This window comes from Heteronotia binoei, chromosome 5 (assembly GCF_032191835.1).
Source record: "Heteronotia binoei isolate CCM8104 ecotype False Entrance Well chromosome 5, APGP_CSIRO_Hbin_v1, whole genome shotgun sequence".
NCBI lineage: Eukaryota > Metazoa > Chordata > Lepidosauria > Squamata > Gekkonidae > Heteronotia > Heteronotia binoei.
The window spans coordinates 21,784,454-21,802,082 of NC_083227.1; the positions used below are offsets into that span (position 1 = coordinate 21,784,454).

Here is a 17,629-nt window from a genome sequence, read left to right on the forward strand (position 1 = left end):
CTCATATTTAAACATTATTTCTCCCTTGGCTTTATTTTTGTTTAGAAAAATGTTCTGCTTGTGAGCCACTTTGCAAATGCACGAGGAAAGGCAGGATATAAATGTTTTGATAAAGAAATAGTTTGTGAAAGTGCAAAACGAATACAAATAAGCAGGGTTGGAATTCTAGCAGGAGCTCCTTTGCATATTAGACCACACCCCTCTGATGTAGCCAATCCTCCAAGAGCTTACAAGACTCTTTTTTGGAAGCTCTTGGAGGATTGGCTACATCAGGGGTGTGTGGCCTAATATGCAAAGGAACTCCTGCTAGAATTCTACCCCTTCAAATAAGTAAGATACTGCTGTGCAGTCAGTCAGAGTAAACATGCGTGGTGGTGTGGTTGGACTAGGAATGAGGAGACAGTTCAAATATCTGCTTGCCAGGAAACTGGGTGATCTTGAGCCTGTTGTGCCCTCTCAGCTTGCTCTACCTCACAGGTATAGAAAAGAGCAAGAGTCTAGTAGCATCTTCAAGACTGTTTAAAGAACCTTGAAGTTTTCTACTGCTATGGACAGACTTAACATGACTACCCACGGGGCTTTTTTTTTGTAGCAGGAACTCCTTTGCATATTAGGTCACACACCCCTGATTTAGCCAATCCTCCAAAAGCTTACAGGGCTCTTAGTACAAGGCCTGCTGTAAGCTCCAGGAGGATTGGCTACATCAGGAGGTGTGGCCTAATATGCAAAGGAGTTCCTGCTACAAAAAAAAAACCCTGGTTACCCATCTTGAACTACCTCATAGGATTCTTGTGAATATAAAAGTGGAAGGAAGAGCCTTGGATGCCACCTTGAACTCCGTAGAAGGGCAGGCTAAAAATGTAATACCTAACCCTCAGAAATGTCTGGCTGGAGCAGAACAGTGTCCATTTAATCCACCATTGTGTTTCCCACAGCTGTTAAGCAGAGGCTTCAGAAAAAGGGCACGGCGGTGATGTCTGTCGGTCTTCACTCAGCTTCTGGTATTTGGAGGTAGGCTGCCTCTGTATTTATTGACAGCAGTGTGGGGGAAGTGAAAAATCACCAGCATTGCAAATGACGGGTTTGTAACATAATACTGTTTTAGGAAAACACATCACAACAGGTACACCCAGCTGCACGTACACTGACCACATGGTTCTGTCTGTGAAGGCTTTTGTTTCATTTCAGCTTTCTCGTTCTGCTTCCCTTTGTCTTCTGTGACTAAGAAATGCTTGTTAATATTAAAAAAAAACAAAAACCCAAATCAGTTGCCATCCCTGTAAGAGAGCCAGTTTGGTGTAGTGGTTAAGTGTGTGGACTCTTATCTGGGAGAACCAGGTTTGATTCCCCACGCCTCCACTTGCACCTGCTGAAATGGCCTTAAGTCAGCCATAACTCTCGCAGGAGTTGTCCTTGAAAGGGCAGCTGCTGCAAGAGCTCTCTCAGCCCCACCCACCTCACAAGGTGTCTGTTGTGGGAGGAGAAGATATAGGAGATTGTAAGCCGCTCTGAGTCTCTGATTCACAGAGAAGGGCGGGTATAAATCTGCAGTCTTCTTCTTCTTAAGTTATGATAGCAAACTATAGAAACACACACAAATTTCTCTTGAGTCTTTCTTGAGCTTAACCACCTATCAATTTAATAGGATGACCCCCCCACCCCAGAGTTTACTATGACAACCAAGGGAGCAAATAATGATTGGTCTCTATCTGCTTTCTCCAAGCTACTAATTACTTTCCAAATCTTTATGTTGCCGTTCCTTTTTGCCCTTTTTTTTAACACTTGAAAGCCCTACACTTCCTTATACGGAAAGGACCCCACACCCTTGATCACTTTGGCTTTTGGGCAGCTTTTTCTAGCGATCCAAGTGGGAGGCGAGTAGGGCAGTTTTGGGGACCGGGACTAGCAAATAGGTGTCGCTCTGACGCTGTGACATCACTTCCAGCATGACGCCAGTTCAGCGTTTGTGCTGGAAGTGATGTCACAACGTTAGGAATCACTTCCTGTTTCCCACCAATTTTTCCATTACCGCTGTAATGCAAGGCTGCCTGGTTGAAGGCCTCTCACCATAGTAGGATACTTTGCCAACCCTAAAAAGGAAGCCAGTGGGGCTCCTGTCCACTTTGTTTTAGCAGAGAGGGAATTTTTGCTATCGCAATTTGCCCAGCAGAGGGAGGGAAAACTCCCTTAGCGGAGAATTCTCTCTGTTCCAATTACGAATGACGCAGGAACCATGTATGACAGGTAAAATCGTTCAGTGCTGCTTTGCCTTGCTGAAAGATGCAGCTGTCCCCCAAATCCATTCTGTGCTCTGTTATATTGCTTGGCTTTGGGACTTCCCTTTGTACAGACCTATCATATTTTAAAAGTTTTCTATCTGTTTTTCCTTCAAGCCACATAGCTGTGTGTCCCTTTGTACATCTGCTGATATGGCCATTAGCTCAGGATGGTTCAAGCCATGGTAAATTGCACAGTCCTTCATCAGTAGAAAAGAGCATCCATCCATCCAGGATTTTTTTTGTAGCAGCATATCCTTTGCATATTAGGCCACACACCCCTGATGTAGCCATTCCTCCAAAAGCTTATTGGGCTCTTATTACAGGGCCTACTGTAAGCTCCAGGAGGATTGGCTACATCAGGGGTGTGTGGCCTAATATGCAAAGGCGTTACAAGAAAAGCCCTGCATCCATCCATCCATTAATCATCATAAAAACAAAAACGCCCAAGTCTTCTGGCACCTTAAAGAATAACAAGCTGTTATTTCAGTATAACACTTAGTTGTGCGGTGCCCAGTTCTCATCGTGGTTCTTGTAGACTTTCGAAGGGTTAAAAACCCTGTTTTCAGAGCAGTTCAGAAATCTGAGCAGGGTCTGGGAAGGGAATGAGGAAGCAGATTTTCCCTTTATCCTTTCCTGCAGCAGAATTTTTCTTTGTCCTGCTGCAGGAGAGGTGAGTTGATGGGGGGTCCAGGGAAGAGAAGTGGGGTGGGAGGGAGAGTTGGAAAGAGTGACCAAACTGTTTCAAACTTTCTTGTTAGGTCTGCCCAGGGCATTTTTGGTAGAAAAAGCCCAGCAGGACCTCATTTACATATTAGGCCACACCCCCTGACACGAAGCCATCCTGAACTGCGTTTCTGCTAAAAAAAAAACAGCCCTGGGTCTGCCACAGACGAAATAACAAAGACTCTGGTGACACCTTAAAGATGGTTGAATCAATTGTGGCAGAAGTAGGGTTGCCAATCCCCAGGTGGGGGCAGGGGATCCCCTGGTTTGGAGGCCCTCCCCCTGCTTCAGGGTCATCAGAAAGCAAAGCGGGGGGAGGAAATGTCTCCTGGGCACTCCATTGCTCCCTAAACAGACCAATTCGCATAGGGTATAATGTAGAATTGATCTGCAAGTATTTGGGGCTCTTGGGGGGGGGTGTTTTTGAGGCAGAGGCACCACATTTTCAGCATAGCATCCAGTGTCTCTCCCCAAAATACCCTCCAGGTTGCAAAGAGATTGGACCAGGGGGTCTAATTCTACGAGCCCCACAAGAAGGTGCCCCTATCCTTCATTATGTTCAAAGGAGAGAAGGCATTTCAAAGGTGTGCGGTCCCTTTCAGTGGGATTGCTAGAACTCCCTTGGGAGTTCAGTTATGCTTCTCACATCCTTGCTCCTGACTCCACCCCCAAAGTCCCCAGATATTTCTTGAATTGGACGTGGCAACCCTAGGCAGACGCTTTATACTGAAACGGGTGTTGGATCTAGAAATTTCCACCATGATAAATTTGATAAGAAGTCCCAAGATGCTTTGTTTCAGCAGCCGAGCATAGCTGCTCTGCTGACTGGTGCTGTGTCAAGTTGGACTAGTATCTGGGAGACCCAGGTTCGAATCCCGCTCTGCTGTGAAAACTTGCCAGGTGGCCTTGGGCTCTCAGCCTAACCTACCTCTCTGGGTTGTTGTGAGGATAAAATAAAGGAGAGGGAAACAAAGTGAAATGCTTTAGGTCTCCATTGGGGAGAAAGATGGTATAAATGAATTCAATAAATAAATTAGACTGTGCTGAGAGCATTTGCTATAGCCATGGTGGTGGGGTTAAAAATACAACTTATGCTATCAAAGATTTCAGGTTTTCACGGCTGGTAACATCATTAGGGTTTGTAGAATCTTTCGGGCTCAAGTGCCGTGTTCTACTGGAGAAAGTTTTTCTTCCAGACGTTTCGTTCTCGTGCAACGCCACAGAGGATGTTCTCCGCAGCCGAGAACGAAACGTCTGGAAGAAAAACTTTCTCCAGTAGAACATGGCACTTGAGCCCGAAAGATTCTACAAACCCTAACAACTTATGCTCTTAATACTTTTTAAAAGCAGTTTAATCAAAGAAGGCATATGATCCTTGCTGCCTCCTAAAAAATACGGGGAAACACCCCCTAGGTGCCATCTTCTTTCCTGGCATGGTCCCAGTTAAGAGGAAAGCAATCTAGTTTTTAAGTTTTGAGTGAGGTGAGGTTTGAACATTGCCTAGAGGGTGTTGCCAAGCAATGAAATGAGAAGTTCTCAGCTGAAGTGTCACAGCGAGTACCTTGAGCCCAAGAGGGAGGGGTTGAGCCTTTTCCTCCTTCAAGTCAAGCCCGTGACTGTAAAGATTTTCTGCCTAGAATCTTTTTGCTATCAGGATCGCTGTTCTAGATTTGCAGGTATGGAGCCGGTGGCAAAAATGAGGAGGGAACAAATCCCGGCAGGCCCAATGCTGCAGCAAAGAGAAGCAATCCAGATAGTTCAGCCCGAAGACATGGCGCAGCAGCCTGAGCAGAGAATATGCCAAGAGCGAAGACCAGCACCATACTGGGAAGCCCAACGGCAGGATTTCCTGGGGGAGATGGATTCCCCTAATGTGGAGTTGGGGAAGGAGCCAGGCCCCTGGGAGGACACCAAGGCCTTCCTGGCCTCCTTTGAGCAAGTGGCTGAGGCCTGCCAGTGGCCTCGGGAAGAGTGGGCGGCCCACTTCCTGCCAGCACTCAGTGGAGAGGCCCAGAAAGCCTTTAACAGCCTGGAAGCCAGAGACAGAGAGGATTATGGGAAGGTGAAGGTGGCCATCTTGCGCTGGGAAGCCAACCGCATGGAAACCCTGCGCCAGCACTTCCGGCAGTTCCGCTCGCGGGAAGTGGAAGACCCCCGACGGATTTACAGCCAGCTGCAGGAGCTGTGCCGCCGGTGGCTGAAGCCAGAGAGGCATTCGAAGGAGCAGATCCTGGAGCTGCTGATCCTGGAGCAGTTCCTGGCTATCCTGCCGCCGGAGCTGCAGAGCTGGATCAGGGCTGGCAGCCCCGAGAACTGCACCCAAGCCACGGCCCTGGTGAATATTTTCCTGCTGAGCCAGCAAGCAGCCAAAGCAGAGAAACGGCAGGTGAGGATTTAATCCCTGAGTCTTTAATGCGGGTGAAGTTGTTGGCACCATCTGTGGTTTTTCAATTAAAATGTGGCCGAGGTAATAACTGACACCGTCGTAACTACCCTAACCATGTCCCTGAAGCGCATTCCAAATAACAGCATCTTCTAAAAGAAGCTCGGACTCACACACTGGGGAGCCTCCAGTTGGAGGAAGTTCAGGCTTTCCATGGCAGCCCAACAGAACTTCCACCTTTGCCTTATTATCATTGTAACAATTATTAGTCGTGTTAAACATGTTGTTAAATACTGCTGTTCAGAATCATGACTAATATGTTCTAAGACAGATCAAGATGCGTAGCCGTGTTTGTCTGTCTGTAGCAGTCAGGGGTGGAATTCTAGCAGGAGCTCCTTTGCATGTTAGGCCACACACCCCTGATGTAGCCAATCCTCCAAGATCTCACAAGTCTCTTTTTTGTAAGCTCTTGGAGGATTGGCTACATCAGGGGTGTGTGGCCTAATATGCAAAGGAGCTCTTGCTAGAATTCCACCCCTGCTCGTGAATAAAGTAATCATTCCTCGAGCAGGGAAAAAAAAATCATTTTTGTGTATTCTCCATTGTTGGTCAGTCTTTGTTAGTGGATTCACTCACTCTCTGAAGAAGTGAGCTCTAACCTATGAAATCTGATGCTGGAATAAAAATTTGGTCATTTCCAAGGTGCCATGAGACTCCTATTTATTTTCGGAAGGTATGAACTCCTTAGCCTGACTCTGACACTGTGAGGTAGGTTAAGGTATGTCGCCTTTTTTTCCTTGTCAGGTGCCTGATCTTTCATGGCAGAGTCAAAAATTCCCAAGTGAAGCTTTTTCCAGCACGCCAAAGACTGGCTGAGGACTACAAAGTAGTATTATTTTAGCGATGGAGCTCTGCAGCTGGTGTTTTGCTGTGGCTCACTGCCAGAGCATCTGCTAGGCATGCAGGAAGTCCCAGGTTCAATCCCTGGCATCTCCAGTTAAAAGGACCAGGTGGTAGGTGAGGTGAAAGATGTCAGCGTGAGATCCTGGAGATCCGCTGCCATTCTGAGTAGACAATACTGACTTGGATGAACCATGGGTCTGATTCAGTAGAAGGCAGTTTCATGTGTTCATATGTTCCTCCCTTTCAAGGCCTGAAGCAGTGACAGAAAAATGGGTATCCTTCTTGTCCTCCCATTGATTGGTTACAACATTTATATCCTGCCTTTCCTCGTAGTTTACTACTAGTTGAAAACATTTTCTGTTAAAACCAAAAACAAAATAGCCAACCCAGATCTTTCAACCCCCATACAAAAATGCCTGCTGTACATAAGAACGTAAGAGAAGCTGCATTGCATCAGGCCAGTAGCCCATCCAGTCCAACACTCTGTGTCACACAGCCAAAAAACCCAGGCATCATCAGGAGGTCCATCAGTGGGGCCAGGACACTAGAAGCCTTCCCACTGTTCCCCCTTCCCCAAGCACCAAGAATGCAGAGCATCACTGCCCCAGACAGAGTTCCAACAATACGCTGTGGCTAATAGCCACTGATGGACCGCTGCTCCATATGTTTATCCAATCCCTTCTTGAAGCCGTCTATGCTTGTAACTGCCATCACCTCCTGTGGCAGTGAATTCCATGTGTTAATCACCCTTTGGGTGAAGATTTCCTTTTATCTGTTCTAACCCAACTTCTCAGCAATTTCATTGAGTTCCCACGAGTTCTTGTATTGTGAGAAAGGGAGAAAAGGACTTCTTTCTCTATCTTCACTATCCCATGCATAATTGTGTAAACCTTGTACACATCCCTTCAAATGCCCTGGCAAGCAGGCAGGCCTTGCAGTGCCTCCTAAAGATCTCCACCTTGCCTCTTCCGGAATCCCATTCCAGAGAGCTGGAGCCATGATGGAAAAGGTCTGGGCTCTGGTCGATGCCAGACAGGCCACCCTATGCGGTGGGATAGGCCGCTGATGGTGGCCTGGTGACCACAGATGGCTTATAGGACATATGGAAAGAGATTACCCTTCAAATATGTGGTCCCCAAGTTGTTAAAGGCATTAAAGGTCATAACCAGCATCTTGAATTGAGGTCAGAAACAGACTGGCAGCCAATGGAGCGGTTTCTAAAGGGGTCACATGATGAAGTTTGTTTGGCATTAGAAAGGCCTCCTGAGGACTAGTGAGGGGGGGTTTTTTGCTTGTAAAACCAGGTTCTTGAAATAACATTGAAAGCGGTGGGAGCAAAGGGTCTCTCATGGCTGGCTCAGAGATGGTTCTTCCTATTTCAGGGGCTCTTGCAGGAGGGCTGGCCGTGGTCCCGAAAAGCAGAAGAGAAGCCACTGGGAGCACAGAGAGCGATCCACAAGGAAGCCAGACAGAGTGTCCAGCGGGAGATGAAGTTACTCGGTAAGGATTCATGGAGCTATTCAGAAGTGAAAAGGGGGGCTTCCGGTCAGGCGTCGGAGGGAGGCAGACGCGTAGTTTTCCAGCTCCGTCGTGATAAGTCCTTTTAACCTGGTTTTAATCTAGTTTTATTTTCTTAATTATTGTTTCAGCTTGAGGATTTTATCTTCTTTTAATCCTTTTCATTGTGGGCTGTAGAACGAAAGAATATAACTCCCTCCGGCTCATTTGGATAATTGGCTGGCATCTTCAGCATTTTTGGGCTTGGTGGTTGGCTAGTCGCCTAGCTCTTATTTTATCTCATTTTGAATAGTAAATCTTATAATGTGCAGCTGGTGTGAAACATGAAGGTTCTAGGAAGAGAATTATTGACCTGCCTAATTTACAACCTCAAGAGTGTTTTGACCTGAACTTTCACTCTTCGGCAATTATTTAGTGGACTGGAATTTGTTGCCCTAGTGGACTGGAATTTGTTGGCAAGTGAGAAAGAGTGAAATACTGAAAATAAACGTGATTGTAATCAGCTGTTGGCATTTAGTCTGCTTAGCGTAAGAGTGACTTTATGTACTTTACACTGGGAGTAGACGCGGAGCGGCAGCGCTGTCTTGTGGTTTTTCCATTCTCATTGTGGGAACTGTGTTAGACTTTACCCAAAGAAGAATTGCTTTTTTTTTCAGTTATGGGAAGGGGTCAGATTAAGAGGACACGTGACTCGGATGACTTAACTCCTCCCCCGGTCTGTAAACAGACAAAATTGGACGCGCTTTTTTTTTACTTCAAACCAATTTGCTCCTTTGGCAGTTGATGCACCTGAAAGTTAAGCTGATGAGTGGAGAGACATATATGAACTATGAAGCTGCCTTATACTGAATCAGACCCTCGGTCCATCAAAGTCAGTATTGTCTTCTCAGACTGGCAGCAGTTCTCCAGGGTCTCCTGAGGTTTTTCACACCTATTTGCCTGGACCCTTTTTTGGAGATGCTGGGAATTTTAACTGATCAGACTTAACTGATTGCCCTGGAAAAAATAATGAAGTCAATAAAGATAATCTCAGAACATTTGATACGGAGGTTGATGACTCCATTTTAAATAATTATCCTAGTCTGACTGCTAAAACTGTGGGATTCATCTTTGAGAGACTAAATTGCATCGACACTAAAATTGAGCAACTATTGCAGTTGTTGTCAAATCATTCGTGCTCTCTCCCCTGCTCATTTGGACAAATCGCTCATAAAGAAAACCTGATTTTACATAAGGGTGGGACTGAGAGGCTGAATAAGCAGCAGATAATAAGTGGGTCACTACGGTACCAGCTGCAATTACAACTATGTAAAGTATGTATTACAGAAGTGAAAAGGGGGGGCCAGAACAGAGACTTTTCCCACCAGCTGTTCAAATAAGCTTCACTTTGATGCAAATTGCTGTGGTCTTATTGGACCAGAAGTCCCCCAAACCCAGATCTGTTTCTAATACCTCAGCAGAGGTTTATATTATATTTTAAAGAGAAGCACTTGTAAGTGTGTCATCTGTCAACCTGAGAAGGCATTATGAAGGCTCAAACCTCAGCAGCATCTTATCCAATATAACCTGTTATGACCACCATCTTCAAGTACTTGAAGGGCTGTCATATAGAGGATGGGGTGGGATTTTCTGTGGCCCCAGAAGATAGGACCAGAACCAATGGGTTGAAATTAAATCGAAAGCATTTCCGGCTCAACATTAGGAAGAACTTCCTGACCGTTAGAGCGGTTCCTCAGTGGAACAGGCTTCCTTGGGAGGTGGTGGGCTCTCCTTCCTTGGAGGTTTTTAAGCAGAGGCTAGATGGCCATTTGACAGCAATGAGGATCCTGTGAATTTGGGGGCAGGTATTTGTGAGTTTCCTACATTGTGCAGGCAGTTGGACTAGATTACCCTGGAGGTCCCTTCAAACTCTATGATTCTATGACAATTTTACCTTCCCTCACAGGATTTCCCTTTATGTTGCTCTTAGCTGAGCAATCCCTTTTCTTTCTTCTTTCTTTTATTCTGGGTGTCCCACCCAGTTGTTTGAATATCTATTGGTAAATGCTGATCCAGCCTAGGGAACTGAGAGGAGAGATGTGATAAAACCAGGGCTTTTGGGAGTGCACAGGAGCAGAGCTCCAGCTGGCACACTGGGGAAGGCGCAGGGAGGCATCTTTAAATGTCACCCCAATGGCTTCAGCCTTCCCCAGCATGCCCATTGCAGCAATTATGCTGAGGAAGGCACAGGGGAGCACTTGGGCTTTTTCTCCAAAAAAAGCCCTAGATGAAACCATAATTTTAAAAAAGTTTTTAAGTCCTCTGGTGTACTGCTTTAGGTTGTACAAGTAGAATCATAGAATCATAAGAGTTGGAAGGTACCTCCAGGGTCATCTAATCCAACCCCCTGCACAATGCAGGAAACTCGCAAATACATCCCCCTAAATTCAGAGAATCTTCATTGCTGTCAAATGTCCATCTAGCCTCTGTTTAAAAAACCTCCAAGGAAGGAGAGCCCACCACCTCACGAGGAGGAAGCCTGTTCCACTGAGGAACTGCTCTAACAGTCAGCAAGTTCTTCCTAATGTTGAGGCAGAAACTCTTTTGATTTAATTTCAACCCATTGGCTCTGGTCCTAACTTCTGGGGCCACAGAAAACAATTCCGCACCATCCTCTATATGACAGCCCTTCAAGTAGTAGGCTTCAGGGCCGGATCTAGGGGGGAGCAAAGGGGGCACTTGCCCTGGGCACCACCGGAGGGGGGCATCAAATTGGGTATGGAGTCCATTCTATTCTATGGGCTCATAAGATAGAATGGGCCTATGAGGGGGCATCATTTTTAATTTTGCCCCCCTTCAAAAAACATGTAGATCCAGTCCTAGTAAGAACATAAGAGAAGCCATGTTGGATCAGGCCAATGGCCCATCCAGTCCAACACAGTGTGGATAATAGCCACTGATGGACCTCTGCTCCATATTTTTATCTAACCCCCTCTTGAAGCTGGCTATGCTTGTAGCCGCCACCTCCTGTGACAGTGAATTCCACATGTTAATCACCCTTTGGGTGAAGAAGTACTTCCTTCTATCCGTTTTAACTTGACTGCTCAGCAATTTCATTGAATGCCTACGAGTTCTTGTATCATGAGAAAGGGAGAAAAGTACTTCTTTCTCTACTTTCTCCCTCCCATGCATAATCTTGTAAACCTCTATCATGTTGCCCTGCAGTCTACTAATAAGTCACCAGGTCCGGATGGCATACATCCGAGAGTTCTGAAAGAACTCAAAGTTGAACTTGTGGAACTTCTAACAAAAATCTGTAATCTTTCATTGAAATCTGCCTCCGTTCCCGAGGACTGGAAGGTAGCAAATGTCACCCCCATCTTTAAAAAGGGTTCCAGAGGAGATCCGGGAAATTACAGGCCAGTCAGTCTGACTTCAATACCGGGAAAGTTGTTAGAAACCATTATCAAGGACAGAATGAGTAGGCACATTGATGGACACGGGTTATTGAGGAAGACTCAGCATGGGTTCTGTAAGGGAAGATCTTGACTCATTAACCTGTTACATTTCTTTGAGGGGGTGAACAAACATGTGGACAAAGGAGACCCGATAGATGTTGTTTACCTTGACTTCCAGAAAGCTTTTGATAAAGTTCCTCATCAAAGGCTCCTTAGTAAGCTCGAGAGTCATGGAGTAAAAGGGCAGGTCCTCTTGTGGATCAAAAACTGGCTAATTAATAGGAAGCAGAGAGTGAGTATAAATGGGCAGTCTTCGCAGTGGAGGACGGTAAGCAGTGGGGTGCCACAGGGCTCGGTATTGGGTCCCATGCTCTTTAATGTGTTCATAAATGTTTTGGAGTTGGGAGTAAGCAGTGAAGTGGCCAAGTTTGCAGATGACACTAAATTGTTCAGGGTGGTGAGAACCAGAGAGGATTGTGAGGCACTCCAAAGGGATCTGTTGAGGCTGGGTGAGTGGGCATCAACGTGGCAGATGTGGTTCAATGTGGCCAAGTGCAAAGCAACGCACATTGGGGCCAAAAATCACAGCTATAAATACAAGTTGATGGGGTATGAACTGGCAGAGACTGACCAAGAGGGAGATCTTGGGGTCATGGTAGATAACTCACTGAAAATGTCAAGACAGTGTGCGATTGCAATAAAAAAGGCCAATGCCATGCTGGGAATTATTAGGAAGGGAACTGAAAACATCAGCCAGAATCATAATGCCCCTGTATAAATCGATGGTGCGGTCTCATTTGGAATACTGTGTGCAATTCTGGTCACCGCACCTCAAAAAGGATATTATAGCATTGGAGAAAGTCCAGAAAAGGGCAACTAGAATGATTAAAGGGTTGGAACACATTACCTATGAAGAAAGGTTAAAACGCTTGGGGCTCTTTAGCTTGGAGAAACGTCGACTGCGGGGTGACATGATAGAGGTTTACAAGATAATGCATGGGATGGAGAAAGTAGAGGAAGAAGTAGGCTTCCTTGTTTTATTTATTATCACAACGCAGCTGGCTGAGTGGTTGTACTCAGGAGAAAAAACAGTACCTAGGAAAATTAAGCTCTCAGTTCATAGGGCCCCCTCCCCTTTCTAATTAGATTAGTTAGATCTAAGGATTCCTTCCCATGCAGACACATGGAAAAGCAGCATGTTCATTGTTGTGATGATTAGCTGGGAAAAGACTTTTGATTGGCTCTGGGTGTACCTCGGGGTCTCTTGGAGTGCAGCATGAGATGCTGATGGAAAATTCTCCACTTCTCCTGGGATGATCAGTCAGCCAGATGAGGCTAGGAATTTGGACTGAGCCTGCCCTAAGAGCACTAGGTGTAAAGAGTGCTAAGATTATACTGACTTCTTTTGTTGTTTTCAGTCACTTCTTTTTCTTTTTAGGAACTGAGTACCACCTTAAATCCTTCTTAAGCATTTTAAAACTGTGTCTTTGTGTTGCTGTTAAATCCACAGTATTCAGAAACCCTGACACTGTGGCCTCACATTACCTGGTGTTCTGTTTTATGTAAAAAACCCTCTACTGACATTCGGGTGTTAGCAGAGACTGCCGGAGACAAGTCTGAAGTGGAGGGTAATTGGCATTACAAGATACTTTGTTTTATAATGGCAAATGAGAGGCTGATGGTAAATCAAAACTTACAACCTTTTATTTCACTTTAATGGGAAATGGTCAGGTAGGAATTAGGTTTAGGATTTTTAAGGTAAATGGGTAACAGGAATGAGGTAACTTTGTATAAAACTAAACACCAGATAATTTATCACAAACAGGTAACTGTTTCTGTTATTCAGACAAGTCTTTAAAAACTGAGGAGAGAGATTTCTTGGCAGTTCTTTTCTTCTTACATAAACAAGCATAAGCTTCTTAGTTTCACAGACATTAAAGTTTGTGAAGGCAGACACATTCCAGTTTCCTTCCATATTCACTGGCTAGGGATCACTCCTGTATTTTAGAAGCTGTTTCCCTCAGACTTGTTAGGGATTGGCTACGTAACACATTTCCCTACCTCAGGATCCTACTTGAGAGCCAGTTTGGTGTAGTGGGAGAACCGAGTTTGATTCCCCACTTTTCCACTTGCAGCTGCTGGAATAGCCTTGGGTCAGCCATAGCTCTTGCAGAATTGTCCTTGAAAGGGCAGCTTCTGTGAGAGCTCTCTCAACCCCACCCACTTCACAGGGTGTCTGTTGTGGGGGAAGAAGATAAAGAAGATTGTAAGCTGCTCTGAGACTCTGATTCAGAGAGAAGGACGGGATATAAATCTATGGTCTTTTTCTTGATCCTCTCACAGTCTCCTTGACTCTCTCACAGTCAGCTGTCAACTGTCAACTCCCAACTGACACTCTCAACTGAAGAATTCCATTTGAATCCCCTGTCACTCAAGCTTCTCAGACCTGGTTAAAGCCTTAACCATTTACTGTCCATCACACCTGTCAAATTCCCTCTGACTTTGTATGTTACTGTTAAAGAGCGCAGGAAAACTCTTTTCCTTTGCAGCTGAACACCCAAGGATGAAGGGACAGGCTATGTTTCACCTTCTAATGTCTTCCTTCGATTACTCCCAGGCAGGGAAACGAAATGGCAAAGTTACTGCAGTTCACGGCTTCCTTCTGAAAATCAGGAAATAGTGGACCCACGGAAGACTGAGGTATGTGATCTTCAAGGGGTCTTTTTCCTGCAACATGCAAGTCCAAGGGTCCATTTGAGACAGGCAGGCAAGCCTTTGCTCTGATCATCCCTGGTTATCAAAGTAGCCCTGATTTTTTAAATCTGTGCCCAGGATATCTGTAACTCCACCCTAAGTATGAGGGGATTGGATAAATATATGGGCCAGAGGTCCATGAGTGGCTCTTAGCCACAAGGTATAGATGGAACACTCTGTCTGGGGCAGTGATGCTTTGTATTCTTGGCACTTGGGGGACAACAGTGGGAGGACTCCTGGAATACTAGCCCCACTGGTGGACCTCCTGATGGCACCTGGATTTTGGCCACACTGTGACACAGAGTGTTGGACTGAGTGGGCCATTGGTCTGATCCAACATGGATTCTCTTATGTTCTTATGAGTGGATTGGTAATGGCTCTACAGTGCAGTCACATTGCTTCTCATACAATCAGATCTCTCTTGGGGTTGGTGTTTTTGTCTTTCTAGGGAATGATGGCTCTCAAGAAGACAGATAGATCATTGACCATGGCTGAGCAGGCTCTGATTCAACCCAGCCAAAAGACCATGTTCTGGCAAGTCCTGCTGGGAGATGGTGGGGATGTAGAGTCTTCAGGTAAGGAACCTTTCCACTTGGGGCTAGCACGGAAAGATCACCCAAAGTAATTGCCTTTATAATGTATTTTACATGGGTTTTTTTACCCTGCTTAACTATAGAAGAAGCAGCTTCACAAACATGTATGCGAAAGGCAGGCATACTCCATGTGAAAAGCTTGTTCTTCAAACCCTGTTTCTTTCCTTTTGACTATGCCATCCAGTCACTTTCAACTCACGACAACTCTGTGAATTAAAGGCCTCCAAAAGCACCTATTATTAACAGCCTTCTTCCTTATCGCAGCCTTATCATTACAGAGTTTGTAAGAACCATGCAAAAAACATAGTACATACAATAAATAATGCAACCCAGCTGTGCTGCAAAATTAAAAAAACAATGAAATAAAATTAGTTAAACAGATGCAGGATCCTGGATTTCAAAAAGCATTGAAGCCATTGGAGTGAATGTCACAGAGAAAAATGAGACAAAGAGAATACCTTTGATCAGGGGTAGAATTCTAGCAGGAGCTCCTTTGCATATTAGGCCACACACCCCTGATGTAGCCAATCCTCCTGGAGCTCTCAAGTCTCTTTTTTGTAAGCTCTTGGGGGATTGGCTACATCAGGGGTAGGTGGCCTAATATGCAAAGCAGCTCCTGCTAGAATTCCACCCCTGCCTCTGATAAGCAACACGGCATGAAGGAGGAAGAGACTGGCCAAAATCTTGCTTGGGCAATGAAGATTTCAGCACCTTTCAAAACAGTACCCTTCCACACAATTGCACTTTCATGTCTGTCCTTTTTGTAGAGACGCAAAGCAATTCAGTTCCTTTATTAACAAACACCCTCCGGAACGGTTCTGTTTTGGACATGATATGCATCACTCCATTTGATTTTTTTCCGGTTAGAAATCAACCAATGAAGTTAAATATTTGTAAATATTTTTCTGTCCCGAGGCAGTGGAAATAATTCTCTGTGCGCTCTCTCTCTCTTTTTCTGTCTCTCTCCTCCTGCCACTTCTTCCTTCCTTCCCTTAAGAGAGGCTTTTAGTTCCCAGACCTGACCTTTCCTCCCTCCCAGGAAAAACGGAAATGATGTTTGTCCAGGTCCCAGAGAAAACAGAGAGACTCCTAGGCCAAGATTTGGGTAAGAGGCTGTTCTTTCACTTTGGGAAGGAAATCTCCCAGGAGAGCCAGAGATCAACCCTTCTATCTTTTTCCTTCCAGAAATATTTGATTCAACTAAGGCCGGATAGGGAAAGTAGGACTGCTTTTTGACCTGGGACTTAGGCACCAAGGGGGCTTCAGATTTAGATTCTCAGCAATTCCTTGGCGTTTGATACATGTCACAGTTTGTTTTTAGACACCCAGTGTGCATAATGTAGCCAGGCCCAGCTGCTTGCTACTGCTCAACAGCAGCCTCCCTATGGAAGCCAGTGTGGTGCAATGGTTAGAGTTTCAAAACTGATCTGGGAGACCCAGGTTGAATTCTCACCCTGCCGTACTGCTCGCTTGGACTGGTCATGTGCTCTCAGCCTAACCTGCTTCACAGGGTTGCTGGGAGGATAAAAGGAAAGAGAGGAGAACAATGTAAGCTGCAGGTCAGTTATAAGTGTGGTAAATAAAAATTAAATACAGCTGAAGATGGAGGGAGACAGATAAAAGTTAGGTGGGTGGGAACTTCCCACTGGGAAGGCTAGTTAAAAATTAGGCAAATAAGCTGAAGATGGAGGGGACAGATAAAAGGTAAGTGGGTGGGAAGAGAAGGAAGCAATGTTCCCTCTAAGCTGCAGAGTCTTGTGAGCAAAAATTCTACTTTGTGAGCTACTGGCCTTAAAGTTGTGAGCGACTGCATAAATTAGTGTGCTCTGGGGTGAGGGAAAGGTGTGGATATGCGAGTTGCCAGGAGGAGGGAAAGAGGAAACAGTGTGGGGAGAGCAATACAAAAGAAAGTGAAGGGCCCCCTATGCAAGTTTTTGCAGGATCCCCACCATGCAGCTGGGCCTGGCCTTATTGACACCACACAGCTGGACCCAGCTTGGTGACTGGCACCTAGCAATTCTACCAGAAGCTCCCTGGGAACAAATGTCTGGGGGAAGGGAATGCAGAAAAGATGCAGGCAGAGGGGTGGGAAGAAGACAAAGAAGCAGGAAAAGGGGAGAGGCTGTGGGGGCTTTTAAGGGAGGGAAATAGATAATAGTGGTAGAGGGGAAATGAGATGCCCCTTGCAAGTCATTGTGGGTTCCTCACTTGTAATGATGTAACACAGGGGTGGGCAAACGTGCTTAACATAAGAGCCACCTAGAATAAACATCAGATGTTTGAGAGCAGGAAAAAATAGAAGGCAGGAGGGAGGGAGAGGTGGAAAGAAAGCAACTTTAAATGCATTCTCTAAGCTGCTGGCCGGCTTGGCTTGGAGAAGTGATTTAAAAGAGAGAAATGCCTTCTCCAAGCCCGCTGACGGGACAGTGCGGGCTTCAAGAGCCACGTAATATGTGTGAAAGAGCCACAGTTTTACCACCCCTGATATAACGTGATGTTATCAGGTTTAATTATTTAAAGCAAGCAGTCAAAGCCCTTTGGTGGGGGTAACAATGGCCAATGCAGGGGACTGGGCAAGGGAAATGTGGAAAAACGTGCCACATGGAAGCCCCATTTGTGCTGCCCTGTATCAACAGCTGCTGCAGCAGCAATGGGGGGGGGAACCCTCCCCCCATCACGTGGACAGCACCATCATGTCACCATAGATGGAGCCCCCGATGTAAGAGTGATGTGATGATCGGGACAAGGAGGCACAAGATGTTCTTAGCCAGTTATATCAGGAGGGAAGACCCAGTGGTGGAATTCTAGCAGGAGCTCCTTTGCATATTAGGCCACACACCCCTGATGTAGCCAATCCTCCAAGAGCTTACAAAAAAGAGCCTTGTAAGCTCTTGGAGGATTGGTTACATCGGGGTGTGTGGCCTAATATGCAAAGGAGCTTCTGCTAGAATTCCACCCCTGGGAAGACCAATATAAAAGTTACACGAATTTTGAAAACAGAAAAAGGGGAGGGGGGCATCCCCAAAAGACAAACAGTAT

At 45.7% G+C, this 17,629-nt stretch overlaps 1 protein-coding gene across 1 annotated transcript in view; it reads left to right on the forward strand.

Annotated features, from left to right (window-relative positions):
- LOC132571154 (uncharacterized) overlaps positions 1 to 17,629 on the forward strand; it is a 42,766-nt gene that overhangs the window by 23,488 nt on the left and 1,649 nt on the right. The window contains exons 8-13 of the mRNA XM_060237830.1: positions 936 to 1,011; positions 4,671 to 5,388; positions 7,671 to 7,788; positions 13,861 to 13,943; positions 14,446 to 14,572; positions 15,588 to 15,695. Coding sequence (XP_060093813.1) covers positions 936 to 1,011; positions 4,671 to 5,388; positions 7,671 to 7,788; positions 13,861 to 13,943; positions 14,446 to 14,572; positions 15,588 to 15,695 — 1,230 coding nt within the window. The remainder of the gene's footprint in view (positions 1 to 935; positions 1,012 to 4,670; positions 5,389 to 7,670; positions 7,789 to 13,860; positions 13,944 to 14,445; positions 14,573 to 15,587; positions 15,696 to 17,629) is intronic.